We start from the raw sequence: 19,811 nt of genomic DNA, 5'->3' as shown, positions 1-19,811 counted from the left end.
TTTAATTGGTTATAAAAGTTTTGCAACAGAATGTTTGATTGGATCCTAGTAGGTTACGAAAATGTCTGCAGGTGATTGATTTTGCAGGTAAAATCAGGTAATGTTTGTTGACAATTTTCTTTCATTTCAAACTTTTAAACGACATCCGCTGTATAGATTGGCAAATATTGATTGACAAGAAAAAAGTAAACATTACCAATATGTTTTTTTCGTTGATAAAAATTGTTAAGATAATGTCTTGTACTTCTATAGTTCTAAAGAAACACAGATAGATCTGTCAATAATATTCATTCAAGCGAATCAAAATACCGTTATGTCTTGTTCCATTGGTTATAAGCTCAACTGAGGCAGTTGAGTTATTTGTTAACCAAGCATAATTTGGATAAATCTTATGTTGTATTATGGGTTTGAAAACTCTAGTCTGTCAGTGTCAAGCTTCAAACTGGTGCAGTGAATTAAATGTTTAAGCTTAACTTAAATGTATGGTCTGATCATATGTTTTATTAAGCTTAATTTATGGTCAAATCATATACTTACTTAAAGATACTTAAAGATGTTTTCCGGTACAGGATCCTCACGGCTCCTCTTCACCAGACTCATATATTATGTCGTAATTATTACTGTTACTGCTGCTTCCGGTTATAACTGCGCGGTAATCAGAATAATATAATTCCTCGTTTTTCCAGTGATTGTCAAGTCTGTTTTTAAAGGCATTAACAGACGGTGCCTTAACCACTTTTTCTGGTAGTTTGTTCCAGGTTTTTGATATTCTCACCGTAAAACTATTTTTCCTAAGATTAGTATTAAACCTTTGATGAACGATTTTACTGCTATTAGTTCTAGTACTGTGCCTATTCTCTGTGCTCGACATCAGTTTTATGAAAGTACTAGTTTCCGGGTCATATTTATTGTGTATGATCTTATAGGTTTCAATCATGTCCCCTCTTATTCTTCTGTACGCTAGTGTCGGTAATTTTAATTTCTTTAGCCTTTCTTCGTAGCTTAGGTTTTTAAGTCCCGGTATTTGTTTTGTAGCTCTCTTTTGTACACTTTCAATTTTATCGATATATTTTTTCTTAAAAGGTGCCCATACTGAACTTGCATAATCTAGATGTGTTCTTACTAGTGTTTTATATAATGGAATAAAGATTTCTGCATTTAGATTTTTGAATGATCTTCTTAATGCCGCAAAAATTGAATTTGCTTTATTTACTTTCTCACATATATGCTTTTCAAAGGATAATTCTTCATCAATGACTACCCCTATATCCTTCTCTTCTTTGCATCTGCTTATTTCTTTTCCTAGTAGATTATATTTTTCAATATCTTGCTTTGATTTTTTGCTAATGTTTATATGTTTACATTTTTCTGGATGAAACTTGAGTAACCATGTATCACTCCATTTTTCTAATTTGTCTAAATCCTTTTGTAATGTTTCATGGTCTCCGTCTTCCTTTATTATTTTAAAGATTTTTGTATCATCAGCAAATAAGTAAGCATCTGAGTTAACTCCTTCCGGTAAGTCATTGATGTAGAGTACAAATAAGAGTGGTCCTAGTACCGAGCCTTGCGGTATTCCTGAGGTAACATCCTTCCATTCTGATGCTTCACCATTTATTGAGACTCTTTGTTGCCTATTTGATAGAAAATCTTGTATCCAATCTAGTATAGGGTTTTTTATTCCATAATTTTCAATTTTCTTTAGTAACCTTTTGTGTGGTACTGTATCAAATGCTTTCATAAAGTCTGTATATACACAATCTACCTCATACCCATCGTCTATAGCCTCTGTCCATTTGTCAATTACCTCTAGTAATTGCAATGATGTTGATCTCCTCGAGATAAAACCGTACTGCGTATTTGAGAATAACCTGTTTAGCTTCATATGCTGTATTATGTGTTCTCTTATGATTTTCTCCAATATCTTACAAACAACTGATGTTAGACTCACTGGGCGGTAATTTTTTGCTTGCGATTTGTTTCCTTTTTTAAATATAGCGCTAACAAGTGCATTCTTCCATTCTTTTGGTACTGTCTTTTCATTCAATGATTGGTTAAAGATCAAGCTCAAGGGTTCAGCTATACTTTCCATTGTTTCCCGAAGCAGTCTGGGGTGTAATTTATCAGGACCTGGTGATTTATCAATCTTTAGCTTTTTTAAGTGTTTCATTATCATATCTTTGTTGATTTTTAATTCAGTTAATTCATTTGCAATATTTATTGAATTTGGTACAGGGATTTCGCCATCTGGTTCTTGTGTAAATACACTTGCAAAGTATTCTGATAATATTTCCGCTTTTTCTTTATCGTCATCTGTTTTTGGAGATTTAGTATCGTCGGGATCAGTGTGTAGATCACCAATACCTTCCCTTGTCTTGGACTTTGATTTTACGTAACTCCAAATAGCTCCATATGTTTTTGTACTCATATGCATGCTTTTTCAATGGAAATTGTGACCTCACAACATGCACAATGCATTCTTTAATAATTATAATAGCATGAAAACAGCAGAGACGAGAATATATATGGTCAGATCATATGTTTTTGCATACCATATCATATGAATTCGTATTAAGCATGTCTTTTCAATGGCAATTGTGAGGTCACAATGCATTCTTAACCATGTTAACAGGACGAAAAAAACATGAGACAAGGATATGTATAAGGCTTAATCGTGTTGATGGTACAATATGCAATGGGAAATGGACACCCTATTCATGCTTTTCTATATATTTTAGGGTTTTTAATGGTTAAGTTTGTATTCCTTAATATTTTAATATTTATATTATAGCCTTTTTAGGGCAGTAAAGATTGAAACTTAAATATCATGCATGATCTTCTCACTTCTGACATTTAAAGCACTAGCTACACAATGTACATATGTACATGTATGTGTTCATTCAAAAATACAAATTAGGGAATTTATGAAACATTACACATTGTTAAAATACATCTTTTCATCACTGTGAGTGGTTTGTATTACTTTTGTACGATCAAGTCAGCTCTTCAGAATTTACAAAGATTCATTCCTTAGTTTCTACATAATGTATATTTTTTATCAGGTGACCTCAGAGGACATCAAATACATGCACTGTATTAACTCCAAATGCATGGATTGAATTATGAAGTGTGATAAGTTAGAAAGATGTTCCTAACCACCATACTAAATGTACTAAAAAGAGATGATAAATCTTTCAAAATAATCTAGCTGTCTTCATGATTCATTCAATACATGTACATATCATATGGAGGCATATGTGTTGGAGGTTCTGAAAATTTTAAATAGACAAGGACATATGATTTTTAATTAGGATATTGTATATTTGTTAAATTTCTAGTTTCTGCTGTATATTTAATGATACTTTGTAAAATATTTTTAAAGCAAAAAAGTTTTTTTCTTCAAGATTAACCTCAGACTCAGTTGAAGTCCTATGACCTTGGTCAATCTTCATGTTTAACCTCAGTTGAAGTCCTATGACCTTGGTCAATCTTTATGTTTAACCTCAGGCTCAGTTGAAGTCCTATGACCTTGGTCAATCTTCACGTTTAACCTCAGGCTCAGTTGCAGTCCTATGACCTTGGTCAATCTTCACGTTTAACCTCAGGCTCAGTTGCAGTCCTATGCCCTTGGTCAATCTTCATGTTTAACCTCAGTTGAAGTCCTATGACCTTGGTCAGCCTTTATGTTTAACCTCAGGCTCAGTTGAAGTCCTATGACCTTGGTCAATCTTCACGTTTAACCTCAAGCTCAGTTGAAGTCCTATGACCTTGGTCAATCTTTTATGTTTAACCTCAGGCTCAGTTAAAGTCCTATGACCTTGGTCAATCTTCATGTTTAACCTCAGGCTCAGTTGAAGTCCTATGACCTTGGTCAATCTTTATGTTTAACCTCAGGCTCAATTAGTTGCAGTCCTACGGCCCAGGTCAATAATCTCAATTAACCACAAGCTTAGTTGACGTCCTACATCCCAGGCCAGTTGTTTTTAAACAGAGACCTTAAAATTACAAGCAACAGGAAGTTTATTTTCTGTTCTGTTAGTGTAGCTTTTTTTCAATTTAGAAGGACATTGCAATCTTAGAGTGGACTGACTGTTGGCCCTTCTATTAGGAGAAAAAGCAATAAGCATACAAATGTAGTGATGTAAACTTTGTACATCAAAAGGAAGTGCAAGCAAATACTGATGTTTGAACCTGCAATTCTCATTGTTTTCAATATTACAATATATGTATTATTATTTAAAGATCTGAATGCTTACTACTAAATTTGTATGATAGCTACTAATATACAATGTATAAAAAGTATCTCACTCAATCAACACTCCCATTTACAAATCTGAAACTACATAATAAGCCTGTGTGTTTCTAAAGTTAGTTAAACATTTACTATTGAGAAACCATTTTTACCTTTCTCTCAATGTTGTTATCTTAGCAACTAAGATATTTTTTATTAAATTTTGAATTTTTGACCTTAAACATGATAAGAGTAACAATACATGTATTGATAGAAATCACATCCTGTCCTTCTTCAAACTGAATACCTGAACTGAGATTATCTCACGCTATCTCAATGTCACTACCACCAATCATTAGGTTTTACTGAATGTGCTGTATAAGATAAATGATAATGAGCACTGAGAAATTAACAAAGCATCATATATCGGGGTAGGTACAAAAAATCTTTCAAACATGTATGTTGGCCTTTAGAGGTGTTTTTTTTTCAGTTTATTCTTTGCTGTCATATTGATGATAATTATGCTTTTTCTTTTACTCATATCTAATGGTCATCAATGGTGTAAAAATCTCTGTTTTTGTTTGTTAGATTGCTGTCTAAAAATTTAGTAAATATATGTAAGAAAATATCTATTGATCTACATGTATTCTGTAACATTTTATCATTTATTTCCTCATTCAATATATAATTTATTTAGATAAGTAAGCTAATATTGAATGTTCTTACATAATGGTATAATATATTTCCAATCCAGATATATCATGTATATAACATAAATGAATGCAAAACAAAGTGAGAAGTCCAATATAGGGATCTGATACATGTATAATATTATTATGCTTAGAATTCATTTGAAGGTAAAAAAAACAGTACACAAATTATGATGTACATTTGTACCTGTACTTTATTGTGTACATCATGTACAATGTACATGTACATGTACTTATCAATGAAATATCAACTTTACTTTTTGTAAACTGAAATGAGGTTGATGGTCAGCTCTGTATACAATGTAATATGGAAACACATCCAAAAAAAATATTTAGAATTTATAAGCCAACTTTTTGTTAATCTGAGACCATTCAGAAATCACATATAATGATAACTGTCCTAGCTTCTGTTGGTAATGTGTACAGACTGGCTTAATCAATCTGTTTTCTCCCTCCCAAAAAATATTAAGCAACCAACAATCTAATCAATTTCCACTAAAAATCTGTCTATTGCATACAATATTTGACATCACAGTTAGGTCACTGTTACCTTCTCTAGTCAACAATAAGAAACAAGAGTCTGAGAAGGTCAGTTTTCTTATACAGGTGCTTGAAATAATTGTACTGTTTTTTATTAGGCATTTTGTAGGCTATATGCATGCAAAAAAAAATGCATCTGTTAAAATTTACAGAAACCCAATTTATATTGTCTTGTCCATTTATGTTATACTTATATTTTTGATAACCATTTTGATACATGAAATAAGGATTTTTTATGATTTTGCTTCTGTTTGTTATAGGCAGGTTTAACAGTTTAACACATTATTTTGAAATCACAAATTTAATTTTAGATTTGTATCGCCTGAGTCAGATGATATCTTACAAAATGTATATTAGTAAGTATGAATACTGAGTGATGATTCAATTTTGATTATAAATATGATTGTTTTACACCTAGATGTTTGTTTTTCAGTAAACTATAAAAACCTGCAACATGATGTGAAGAGAGAAGATACAGAAGAGGTTCCTTATCCTTACTAATTCCGTCCAGAATTATGCCGACGTCTGAGAGGCAAACTTCACCTGAACAGTAAGTCTTAAAGTAGTAAAATACAAATTGCTGATGATATCAGATAGTTTACAATGCATGTGAGAATTTTCTTACAATACTGTTAAGACAATTTAATAGGAACCAAAACTACTTTAATAACTTGCATGTGAGCTGCAGTTTGTTATTTATAGTTGAATAATTTCTAGTGTCATTATCTAACTATTGCCACTCAATTGATGTGTAGATCTATATTGAGATTCTTTAGCTGTAATTCTATGAAATCAAATTTTCTATAAATTGAAAGGCACCTGTAATTTGTCTTGATTTAGTTCTTTTTCACGAAAATGAAGAATTCTTCATTCAGTCCTCCTTATACCACTTATAGTGTCACTCTATAGTAAAAGTAAAATGCAGAAATCTGATCATGAAGTCTTCTTTATAAGTTCTGACTTCAGAAGTTATCTCCCTTTCATTGTTTAGTTATTTTGACAGCAGATAGCTATAGCCTTTAACAAACTCGTTAATTTTGTGTGTGTGAATTGTAGATTGTATATGCCTGTTGTTTGATATTTTACATTCAAGTTCGGGGTACTATTAGAGTACAAATAAGTTAAATGGAAATTAAATAGGAAAATTTTATGATGTAGACTTTTAAATTTGGCTACTTTATAAGTTGATGTACCTGTATGGTATATATGTTAAATCATTTTGGGACAGTATGTTGGCCTCAAGGTGACCTTTTTTAGTTGAATTGTGTCTGTTGGTTTGTTTTTCACAAGGAAGGTAGTTTACGTCGGTCTGTCCATCCTGTAAAATTTCTTCTCATTTTTGTTGAGAATTCAAAATGATAGCTTTCTAAAATTTGGTACAAGCTTCATGTATGCATGCTATTCCATGTGATGCATCTTCTCATTAATTGTTTAGTTTATTTTCTATGTATATTAAATACATTTTGTAGCAGGTGTATTTTAAGGAGATCAGCTTATTTTAGATATTCCTTTAAAGGGGCACTAGCTACAAGATATATAAAAAAAACTAAAGTAAGATATTTTTTGTTCAATCAATAATGAAAGTGAAATAGTGTAATACTAATTCGTTTTTAGCAGCCAAAATGGTTCAATTTTCTCAAATTAAGCGAAGAAACATTGATAATTACTCATTCACTTGCAAGTGAATTAGTCGACCTCATTAAATCCGTATTTATGGGAACTTCAATTTAACCCCTTGCTAGAGATTGACAACGCATGCATTGTACGTGTACTGGTTATTTAAAGAAAAAGAATGTCAACAATGAAAGTGAAACTACGGTAAATCATTTGAATACTGATTCGATCCATATAAAATCATTCTTAAACGGTTAAAACAATGAGAAACATAGATTTTTAATCTATAAAATAAACTCAAACAGACCTAAAAAAAATCCAATTGCACTTGTCGGTTTAATTTATTCATATCTTTATTCATGTTTACATCGCTTATATGGTCATCTGAGGTCAAATCGATAGTTAATTAGTTGGCGTCTTGACTAAAATACACACGAAACGAACCTACATATTATCTACCCCATGCTCTATAAACTGTTTTTATTTTAGACTTTTGGTAGTTTAGATAAATGTTTTACACTATTAATTTTATAAATCAAATATGAAAATTTGAGTCAAATCGGTGACCACGAATTTGACAGCTAGTGCCCCTTTAATTAGATATTAGCTAAATTATCTGCCTTATTCTTTTGTTGTTGATTTACAATTTCAACCATTTCTATGGTCCAAGAATTGATTATCTTAATCTAGCATATAGACAAGTCACCTTAAACATACAATTGCAGGAAAATAAAAAAAGGTCACAACAAATCATTAAACATGATATTTATAGATTGAAATCTATCTTGTTGTTTGAAAAAACCCTTGTTATAATGTATGGTACCTATCTATGTATCCATGTGTTGATGTCATTAATTTTGACTCACAAAAATTAAAATAGTTTTGACAATTTGAAGGTAATCATTATTGTCCTGTCACAATGTTAACAGCCATCTGTATAAAGCAACTTATCCATGTCATATAAGTACATGAGGATTTAACAGCAACTAATCTGTGTCATGCCAGTACATAGGCATTTATAATGGTTTTTATGAGAAGAGAATATCATCATTTTAAAATTATTCTTGATGTAAAAAATGTACATGTTATATAGGGATCAAATGTAATTCAGTTAAATTTGCTATTACAAACTTTAATATTTTAATAAAATGTAGCCTAAGTTGATGGTTTGTTTTTAAAAAGTTCTTTTTTATTTGACATTTTGTACAATAAGTAAGATTTTTCTCATTTTTAAAACCCACACAATTTCAAATGATGCAGTGGTTAATTGAATAAATGCTCTACCTTTGAAAATTAAATCTGAATTTATTATTTTATTAGATAAATTAAATATATAGTAATATTAGCTTTACAGATAATAAATTTAAAAGTGAAAGTTTAATGTTTGCATTACATAATAAAGTCAATAATGTGTATACAATGAGCACAAAGGGCAAAGGTCATTTTTATAGGAATTTAGTAAGGAAAGTGTCATTTCTATATATATATATGAATATTTATAAAATCATTCAAGTAAAAGTTCTATATTATTGAAAATAATTAGTTACCACACGTACAAAATGTATTTAACGATTGATAATTTCATTTATAATGATCAAGTATGATGTATGTAGATAACTGAAAGTCCTTTATAAAATGGCAAATTAAAGCTTGAACACTTCGAATAAATTGAAAATAGCTGTCATATTCCTGACTTGGTACACAATTACATTATACATGTCTACACATTTAGTGAGGTACGAATGGTAATTCAAGGGAAATTTGAAAAACATTCATAAGTTGTCCTTTCACAACTTGAGAAACAGTGCAGATTTAGAGTTATGATGAATTCCTGTTTTGATTCTTTTTAACAAGAAAGTCTTAATGTACCAATATCAATTTAACAAGAAAGTCTTAATGTACCAATATCAATTTAAAACAAAAGACAAGAGTTGAGCACTATTATTTGAATAATTAATAATTGAGTCAATTTAGAGAACATAATTATACCACATTACATAGAACCCTTATTCTGATTCCCTGTTTAATTTGCTTAATATTATTGCATGTTAAGCTGAGAAACAATGATAATGTCCAAGTCTTTAAAGCCATAAATGGATCTCACAACCTTTCACATTCTATTTTCAAAATCAATATTCTACCAATTATTGAAACGCTTTAGATTTCCTGCATTGAATGTTTGAATCTAGCTTTACTCTACATGGGCTCTGTAAATAGTCAAATGTTTGTCTTATGTTGACATGTAGTACAGATTGAACCATTTAGTTTATATTGATGTGGATGTGGATGATGAAAGGCATTAGCATTGATTTTATAATTTACCACATGAATTAAATATGTCTTTATTGTTATTGATATATTGACTATTGCTAATAGTTTTATAATTATGGTTAATTTAAATGTAGTAGAATAATTGTATTGAATATTTAAAGTCACACTGAACTATTGGTTAGAAATGAAATTGGAGTTTAATTGACTGGAAAATCGCAATCAAAGCATTTAAAAATGATTTAAGAAAAACTTTTTTTAAAGTAATTCCAATTCTCTCTTATGTCTTTAATTCATCTCTTTTTATAACATTGCTGATCTTTTGTGGTCTTTATTGTCTTTACAGAACATATTGTGTTAGGTTTTATAAATGTTGTACTATTAAATCTTATTACTTAAGTAATGAAAACAAAAGTATGTTTAGTGAGATCACTTTAAAAGTGCCAGTCATCAGAAGCAGGATATTTGATTACAGGTAACCCAGTTCAATTTTTACAGGTAACAGTTCATGTCTGTTCACATCTTTAGAGAATACCTTTGTAGGTTTTTTTTTAAATAAATGAGTTTCTGTATACCTTTGCTGGTGGTTTAAACACACAATATGACTTTTGTTGACAGAAGTAATATATCATATCACACGCCCCCAACTATTTACATTATTATAATGATATTACATTTATTTAGGGTACATTGACATAGTATTTAAATCTCTGGTCCCGTTACTTCATATATTTTTAATTGCTGAACCGATTTAAACATGATCGTGTGGAAGCATGATAAGTTCAGTCTTGTGTGGAAAAAATGTAATTTACATTGATAAACCATAACACAATATTTCAAATGCTTGGTTAGAAGGATGAAAAACATGGACAAAACTTGTAAAATGTAAGTCGCCAATTTATTTATTAATATTAATTGTAAGTTGATATCTTGTTATTATTTTGCCATTGATTTGAGGGATCTAATATAATTCTTCTAAAGTTTAATGTTTTTGTTTCCACTCATTGTTAGAGTAAGATGTTGGAATATTTAAATGATGTTTAGGTTCTTGGATTATTTGTATGTATGAGTTTCTGGAGTTTTATGTTAATTTTATTGTGATAAATTTAATTTATTTTCCTGTTTTCCTTTCCCTTTTATTGATGAATTAAGGTTAAGCCTTTTGCAGTTTAACATTCATATACATGAAGCTTTAATATTTTCTCCCTAAAAGATTCAAGTAAATCTGACAAAGTCTCAACTGATGTTGCCCTTAAATTTAATTTTAAAAACCTATATATATATAATTTTCTCATATGATCAACAGGTTCTCATAAACAAGATCTGCAGATTGTGTACCTCATATTACCTTATTTGATTAGAACTACTTTTTAGGGTTTCCCATATTCTAAAAGTTTGGACATTAAAGGTTTAAGGTCAATAGTTTTACGACCTAACCCCTAAATCTGAGTTAATGGAGATGAGTAAATGCCTGCATTTATTCAGGACACAAACATCTCTTTATGCACTTGACATTAAGAGATTTGATTAAGATTATTTGTATTATTCCTTAGCTATTTACAACCAAGATGTCCATGAACTTGAATACTTTGCATTTGTAGCCATAATCAGTCATGCTTTTTAGTTACATGTGATAAAATTGCTGAAGGACCCCTTCCTAAATTATTTGAATTAGATATACCCAATCGGGCTGACACCCTAAAGGTATAACTATCTAATACATACCTTTATTAGGGGATTAACTCTGCTTTTACATTTCTAAGCCAAAATAAGGACAAAATTTTTACTACCTAACACCAAAACCATATATATTGGAGAAGAATGAATAATCAGATCTAATTATTTTGTTCCTTAAAAGTTCTGAATTTACAGTATCCTATATGTGAGGTCTTTTGCAAAATAATTTGGGGAAAAAAACATTTCATGGTGTTTTATTGAAAAAGGATCATATGAACTAGTTTCACCAGAAACATACTTACTAGTATCATAATATTAGTCTTGTTAGGCATATCTATCAAATTAACCTATAATAAGTGTTGATAAAATCATAATAAAAGTCTTATTAATGAGCAAATTAACCTATGATAAGTGTTGATAAGATAACAAGTGCCTTTTAAATAGTTATATTTATACAAATTTCTTGAAGTTTACACAGAAAAGCAATTTATCATTATGAAGACTAGAAGCACGTATATATATATACAAATGCAAACTTTACTGAAGTCTTTACTTAAGGTTAATAAGATTGTTTAAACATCGATGATCTGTTTTAAATTGCTTTCAAGTTTATTGTCAAACAAAGGATTGGAAAAGTGAGAATTTGTAAGAATTTTATACCACAGTTAAGGTTTAAGAACAGCTATATTTTTAAAAGTTGTAATCTAACTTAAAATGTACTTATCATGCTTATAGGGCTTAGTGTTTTGAAAACTTGATGCATAAAAAGCAGCAAACTATGATAGAACACAGGGGGTGGGGGTTGGTAAAGATAAAAAAGATTATAGTAAAATGTTAATGAGACCTATTAACCTTGAAAATGATATGTGTTAGAAGTGCTTATTAGCTATATATATAGAGGTGATATAGAATGGTTGAATGGTTTAACTTTTGTTTTTATTATAGGTTTAAAACAAAGATCTTTGTTGATTATTTAAATTGTTATGTCACAATAGAATTCTGTCACGATTTAAAGTTCATATTTCTGGGTCAAGGAGGTATATTTAACATGTTTAACTAGATTTACTGTTATGCAGTGGTACTTATTATATTAGAGGTCGGTCATTTACAAACGTATCAACCGTATCGTATACGTTGACGTATCCGCATCTGCAGATATATCTAAAAATATTATGTGATCCCGGGCTTATTAATAAGCCATGCTTCATTTAAAAAAAAATAGTTGGAATCTCTTCGAAACAATCAAACATACACTAAGTCTTTCAATATTTGTGATAGTGGTGTTTTTAAAAAAAAAGTAAGGGGTTCTATCAACTACTTTTACATGCCCTTAACAAGGAGCCAATGTAGGGCAGGTACACGAATATCGTACACAATCCTTTGATAATCTAGTTAAAAAAATATTTTAAGATCTTATATGAATAAACACCCAAAAAAAATCAAATGTACTACTTACATACATGTAAGGAACTTTGAATATTGTTCATTTACGATTTTATCATAAAAGGTAATAAAAAAGTACTGAGTATCACTCTATTTGTCAATTAACAATTTGGTTATACGTGAGAACAATTTCATACACAAACTGGCAACCGATTTTACCGTATTCACTCCTATCATGCATGTAAACTGTTCTAACTATCCGGCATATCTTTAAAAGTCGGATTACATATTCCACAAAATCTCGATATTTCCTAATTGTTTTGTAAATTTCTGCATTAGAAATTATTGAGTCGCCCATTTGCATTATTGAAAGTACATAAAATTAAAGCTCGGGATCATATACTGTTTTTTGGTATATCTGCAGATGCGGATACGTCAACGTATATGATACGGTCGATACGTCTTTAAATGACCGACCTCTATTAAAAGCGCTAAGATAAGAGTATGAACAAGAGACTTCTAGAATAAACTTTGCTTTGTCTGAAAGATGATAGGTATAATTACTGGTGACTAAAATAGAAAGTTCATAGTTACTAGACAACATGTATATCACTCTATTTCATCATTTAAATGTAATGACCAGCATGCATGTATATAGCTTGTGCAAATACATCAGAACAGGTTTAACTGAATTGGTTGATAAACTGTAGCATTGAACAGTCAGTTGTCAATCTGAAGCATGGGACAGCCAAAAATGTAATGAAAGAATTATTCTTGATGTGGTATAATTGTCATTAAGATAACTATCCACTTAATACAAGGACAACTACAGGTCACCATCAGGCCTTTAACAAGGAGGAAAAAACCTATACTGTATTGTAAGAAGTAACAACTTATACAAGGCAGATAAACATGGATCAACTCTATAAATTGCCTCATAAGGTTAAATAATAAACAAATAAGACAGACAGAAACCATTGACAATAGAAAATGACCAATGAAGTGGATGCTTTTCCTTTAATCAGTATTATTTCATATTTTTCAGAGAAGGAAAGAACCTCAACAACCTCTTACACCTAATAAATACACCTGCCAGTAAACAACAGGTAAGTTCACCTGTATATAGTTGACAGCATACTCTTAGTCTTACACATGATGATATACCTGTCTGTAAACAGAAGCTAAGTTCACTCTATATAGTGGACATCATAATTTATCTATACTTTATGATTTCACCATCATGTAAGCATTTGACATCAAGTTACAAAAGTGATCTACTGGACACCATACTGTTACATTAGATAATAGAAAGAAGAAGATGTAGTATGACTGAGTGCCATTGAGACAACTCTCCATCCATATCAAAATTTATAAAAAGCTAACAATTAAACGATGAGAGTATGGCCTTCTGCGCCTAATAATAGGATGATTATTAAGATAGCCGACACCAAACTCTTACACTTAATCACTTATAAACAAACCTAAATGTACACAGTTAACATTGCAATAATCTTTTTCATCTGATATCTGATACAAATCTACATGTTTGTTTTCTGATTTTAGCTTCCGTCCATAGAACTCTCCTCTAGTCCTTTAACAAAACCGACCCCATGGCCTCTACCTCAACCAAAGTCAGGTGCTCATCAGCTCCAGTCTACAGAATCATTGGCGCTGGAGAAGTTTAGATCAAGGTACCAGTCAGAGAGGAACTTTAGTCAACATCCACAGAGTACAAAGTTTTCTGAAGTCTTCACAGCTTTAATCAAGTACAGACTATGTTGCGAGTAAGTTTGATCACCTGTATTGTAAATTTTTTCCATGTGCAATACCTTATGATACAGAAATATTGTCAAGAATGTACTAACTAGAAATGTTCAGAGAAAGTTGAGTATATTTTAAACATCTTTAGTGATTTGAAAATATTCAGCTTATTTTTCTATGGCCAGACAGGAAATTTTCACCACATTTTGTTTTATTTTGTGCAAAAATTTTGATGTAAATATCTTCAAAGTTGTTATGTTCATAGTTTCTAATAAATGTTTATACTGTTTTTGTTTTTCAGAGAATGGATTATTCAGGCTCCACCAAAGAACATATTCCTTCTTTTATCCTGTCTCAGAATATTAATGAGAGATCTTACTTATCAGAAACAGTTTTATCAGTTAAATGGTCTTAAATCTCTTTCAGATGTAAGTATAGATCTTAGTAATCAGAAGCTGTTTTATTAGTTATTTGGTCTCAAATCTTAATAAGATGTAAATTGAGTTTTTATTAGAAACAGGTTTTGTCTGGTATACAGAACAATTTAATGGTCTCAATTTATTATTGGATTGAGATGTTACATACAAAGTTTTCTCAATTATATCATCTCAATTTATTAGTGTTATTTACTGATATCTAGATATCTCCTACTTTGAATGTAGTAAACTTAAGTGTTCTTTAAGGGTAAAATTATTCTGTATTTTTAATTTATTTGGAATATTTCTAAAGAAAATTCCTAAAAATGTATACAGATTCAGGAAATAAGTTTTTTGTCATTTCTGTTTCAGCATTTCCAAAAGGCGACGCAGAGTTACCTAAGATATGGAGAAAGTCCCTACATTGTGGATATTCTTAAAGAAATGTCAAGTAAGTATCATTATGTATGCCTGGCCTACAATATTATAAAGTTGTGGTCACATTAATAGCTTTCAATTTAGGACATATATATATATTGATCCTCATGATAAGAAATGTTTAAATAATATGTGATGTGATGATGTGAGTCGGGCACAGTATTCTTTAAAAGTTCTTAAAAATAATTTTTAGAATATAAGACATTTCATTGTTGATTTCATTTATTAATCCCAGGGGCATTATATCCGATCTATGTGTCCAGTTTATCAAGTTAAAAAAATGTTGGTCAATGTACAGTTGTTACTGTGGATTAATTATCATTTGTTGGATATCAATTTTCGTAGGTTTCATGGGTACAGCCGAACCACCAATTCAAATGTTCAACGAATTACAAATTTTCTATAGGCTTTGTATGCATAGATTAACAAAACCATGAAATCAAATATCCATGAAACTGCAAATTTTTCTCAAGCCATGAAAAATGATACTCACAAAAATACATGAATCCACAGTAGCTATGACATTTTTATGACTTACTACACTTGTTCATTATGATGTGAGCTTTATATATTTGCTACATTAGGGTTTTGTCCTAGATTTTGTGGTTCTTTGATATGAAAAGTGATAATCTGAGCAGAGCATGGTGTCCAATGAAAACATATTCTTGTTTTAATCTGTAGCTAAGTAGCATGATTATCCTTTCCCACTGTACCTCCATTGATGATCCAACATGGGACACTAAGCACACTCCAAAAGTAAAACTCATTTAGAATGGTTATAAATCTGTTTGGTTATCAGAAATACAGCTACGCATAAAGTGTTAAAGTGTTTTAGTAGCTATATAAAATAAAACTTCACATAAAACGTTCTTTTAACAGACATTATTCAGAAGATATCTACCATTGGAGAACAGAGAGAATGGTTGATAGAATATGAAGCACACAATGTAAGTGTCATTATAATAACTTAATTCTTGTGCCATTAACAGATTTCAACTTATTTATTAGGATTAATTAGTCTATGGCTGTCTTTATACAGGAAAATGAGATGAAGAATTTACTGATTTTAATTGTTTTTAGGCTCAATGATGCATTTTCTACCTCATTATGTGAAGCAAATATTAGTTTATCTGATGAGAAAGTATATTGAATAAAAAATTGAAATGTCATTTACTACTCTTTTGTTATGTCTTGATTTACTGAATCTTGATATATTAAATGATACACTTTGGTACTGCTTTAACAGACATCAAACATATATTTGAAATGTTTTTTTTTTCTTTAGTTGTTTGTTTGCTCATTAACAGACACGATACATGATATTTAAAATGTTTTAATTTCAGTCGTTAGTTTTACTGCTCCATGCCAGTGATGTTATAGTTCTACATTGCTCTTTGTATGCATTGATTGGATTGGCTCAAAGGTAAGTACTTTGACAACACAGATAGGGGAAAAATCAATTTTATGTAGATTATGGAAAATTATGATTTTAAAAATAAGTTTGATAAATTTTAACAATTATATAGGTATGACATATATTTTCTTTTTCTTTCAGAATTATCAGTATTTTTTCTTAATCATGAATATTCATGAAAATAAATAACTATATATACAGTTGTTTCTCATAATTTCAGCTCAAAACCAAGACAGGAAATTGGAATGCTGAACTGTATAGAAATATTGTTGATAATAGTGCAAGAGTATGATAACTTGTCTAAAAAGTAAGTCAAATATTAGTAATGTATAAGGAATGGTAGAATAATAAAGAATCTGTCTGTAAATAGATATGTTCTGATTATCAGGTTAATGTATAAGGAATGGTAGAATAATAAAGAATCTGTCTGTAAATAGACACGTTCTGATTATCAGGTTGTATGCATATTGATATTGTGAAATATCAGCTGTGAGTATTAATATCAAACTTTTTGTCAAGTGAATGAGTTCCAAAAGGCTTCATTATGTTCCAAGTAGCTTTACAATATAAATATATGCACACAAAAAGATAATTGATTTAAGGGGTTGTATTTGCATATTTTGCATGATAGAAACAAATGTTTTCTTTGTTTCACGAGCAAACCAAAAGATTACTTGATAATTTTGGTTCAAACTTATCCATGTCCGTTCATACATTGACTTTGCTTATATGTCAGGGTCAAAGTTAAGTCCAGGTCAATGTATTTGATGTCTCAAAGCCATGATATGCAATTTTATTAAGAGCCGATAAGAGTGATACAGTCAGTGAGACGACACATATTTGATGTTAAGACTCAGAACTCTCATCATTTGTAGCAAAATAATTTTCTTAAACTGCAGATTTACATTTTTGGCAGATTAAGTATCCTGCATTTCTGCTATTATTTATATTTTAATAATATTCCGGCTATCCTTTCAATCTTCATTTTTAAAAACCAATTTTTGTTTTGACAGATTGGCAGCTAAGCTGTTACAGTTTATGTGTCAGGATCCTTTATCACGAGACAGTGTAATGATACACGATGGAATTCCAATTCTTCTAAGGTAATATAAATATAGAAATACACACACTTACAAACATACACAATATGTAGAATATTTATTGTTCCCTGTGTATCATTTAGTCTTTGTCAATCATACTGGATTTGTTACAATGGTACACATTGCTTGAATTAACTTCATCAGAAAAGTAAAAGGTTTATTGCTATAGGGAGATGTGGTATGAGTGCCAATGAGACAACTCTCCATCCAAATAACAATTTATAAAAGTAAACCATTATAGGTCAAGGTACGGCCTAAGCCTGTTTGAAAAATGTGTAGATATAGAAACTTGTATGGTCAACTATCCCTAGTGAGTAACACACTAACTTTCCCAAGTTATATTTCAAGAGATGAAACATTGAGATCATATCTGGGAACAAATACGTTAACACAATAAATTATCTTTGAATATTATGTATCTGCCCAAAAGAGGTGTGGTTTGTGAAACAGCTGTATGCAACCTATATATATCCTGCACATCCCCCCTACCCATTCATGTGTAATAATTAGTACTATATTATGTGTTTCAGTCAACTCCATAGTGACAATGTTAATTTATTATGGCATGTCGTATGGTGCTTAGCTCAACTTTGTGAAGATCCTGTTGCCAGCAAAGAAATAAGACAGATTGGAGGAATTCCACTTCTACTTTCTCTTTTGCAGTAAGTTAGATTTTTTTTTAAGAAAGCTATGTGAGTATTACATGGTCCTCAAATATATAAAATTTTGAAGTTATAAGAGAAGAGAATGGAAATGAGGAATGTGTCAAAGAGACAACAAATCCACCAAAGAGCAGAACACATATTGTATATTTATAGTAACCAGAACTTTGGACAAAAGTTAGAGGTTTAATTTAAATTTAACAAAAAAGAAATTTAAATGAAAAATTGTAATGAATGCTGATAATCTTAGTCCTCTGGATGTCTATGTCTCTTTTATTGATAATATGAAATAGATCTATACAAATTACATCTCTTTACAGTACATAAGTTGTTATTTATGTATTATTTTATTTCAGTGATAGAACTTTTGTAACCGAGAGAATGGAGAATAGTGAGGGACCAGCCAGTGCTGGAGCCCATGGGAGGACCCCTGTTGTTGATGATGTAAGTAGAATGGGACTAACGGTTTTAGGCTAGGAGTATGTTAATTAAAGGGTCAAGGAGAAGGGATAAACTTTGTCTGTTGTTAAATATACAGAATATTTTAGTTCAGTATAAAGTAAAGGATGTATAGATATAGGAAGATGTGGTATGAGTGCCAATGAGTCAACTCTCCATCCAAATAACAATTTATAATAGTAAACCATTAATATATAGTTATTTTTAACTAGTTATTTGAAGAACAATGAAGAAATGTCTATTTTAATATTGTTAAAAAGCTGATATCTTCTTTGTTACATTAAACTTATTATTTTTCAAAGATATGAATAAAGGAAAAGAAAATAAATGACAAATAAAGAATTGAAGACACATTTTTTATTTGACTACTAGGCTATATGGGAGACAATATTAACCAAACCTCGAGGAATGTCGAAGGTAATTGGTGTGTGCTGTGTATATCATCATCATCATGGCACATCCTGTTATGAACCTATCATGTCACTTCCTGTTATGAACCTATCATGTCACAGTTGATAATATCCAGGTTACATTTAACTGTTATAACCCTTTTTGTCCTGCAGGAAGATATTGTTTTGAACACCAATCATAAGGCATCATTCAGTTTCCTATAAGAAAGGAAACGACTCTGTAGACTGTAATTTTTACTTCAAGTTTTTTTGTTTATGATACTTACAGAATCAGTTCAATTTTTGTAAATTTTCAGGTCCAATATTTATTTTTGTGATCAGTTTTCCCAACTTGCTATTTTAAAGGCTATAACTTTCTCTTTATGAATCCCTTATTTTAATAATTAGATAAGTTTAACACCTTGTGTGCTGTGTTCATAAAAGCAAAAATCATCTTTCCAAATGATTGAGAGAGAAAGAGACCTCTTTCTGTTATATGCAGAAATCATTTTGAGAGAGATCAGGATCATTTAGTTATGTAAAGAGAAAGAGAGAGAGAGAGAGATACACCATTCAGTTATATGCACACAAAAAGAGACAGAGAGCAGCACAAATCATTTAAAAAACATAAAGAAAGTTAACTACCTAAAATGTTGTAATACATTCCTTGCTTTATATATGTTGTGTACAAGATCTAAGTTTGTACAGAGTTTTTGTACAAGTTATAAGTTTGTTGACACATACCTTCT

General features: G+C 30.4%; 1 protein-coding gene across 5 annotated transcripts in view; it reads left to right on the top strand.

The window, feature by feature from the left end:
- The first annotated feature begins 2 nt into the window (after positions 1-2).
- The window catches only part of LOC143065513 (serine/threonine-protein kinase Nek10-like), a 35,225-nt gene continuing 15,416 nt past the window's right edge, over positions 3-19,811 (top strand). The window contains exons 1-13 of one of the 5 annotated variants that reach the window (XM_076239130.1): positions 3-97; positions 5,915-6,031; positions 13,469-13,529; positions 13,987-14,207; positions 14,486-14,612; positions 14,973-15,051; positions 15,918-15,985; positions 16,382-16,461; positions 16,673-16,759; positions 17,466-17,555; positions 18,083-18,214; positions 18,571-18,658; positions 19,046-19,090. In XM_076239130.1, the coding sequence (XP_076095245.1) occupies positions 5,997-6,031; positions 13,469-13,529; positions 13,987-14,207; positions 14,486-14,612; positions 14,973-15,051; positions 15,918-15,985; positions 16,382-16,461; positions 16,673-16,759; positions 17,466-17,555; positions 18,083-18,214; positions 18,571-18,658; positions 19,046-19,090 (1,113 nt within the window). In that variant the 5' untranslated portion in view covers positions 3-97; positions 5,915-5,996. Of the gene's footprint in view, positions 103-5,914; positions 6,032-10,096; positions 10,249-13,468; positions 13,530-13,986; positions 14,208-14,485; positions 14,613-14,972; positions 15,052-15,917; positions 15,986-16,381; positions 16,462-16,672; positions 16,760-17,465; positions 17,556-18,082; positions 18,215-18,570; positions 18,659-19,045; positions 19,091-19,811 lie in introns of those variants that run through there. The other 4 variants (XM_076239132.1, XM_076239131.1, XM_076239134.1 and 1 more) reach the window with 4 other exon arrangements.

The sequence above is a fragment of the Mytilus galloprovincialis genome, chromosome 2 (genome assembly GCF_965363235.1).
Source record: "Mytilus galloprovincialis chromosome 2, xbMytGall1.hap1.1, whole genome shotgun sequence".
Taxonomy (NCBI): Eukaryota; Metazoa; Mollusca; class Bivalvia; order Mytilida; family Mytilidae; genus Mytilus; species Mytilus galloprovincialis.
Note: the sequence above shows the minus strand (reverse complement) of the source record. Positions and strands in the feature narration are given on the sequence as shown.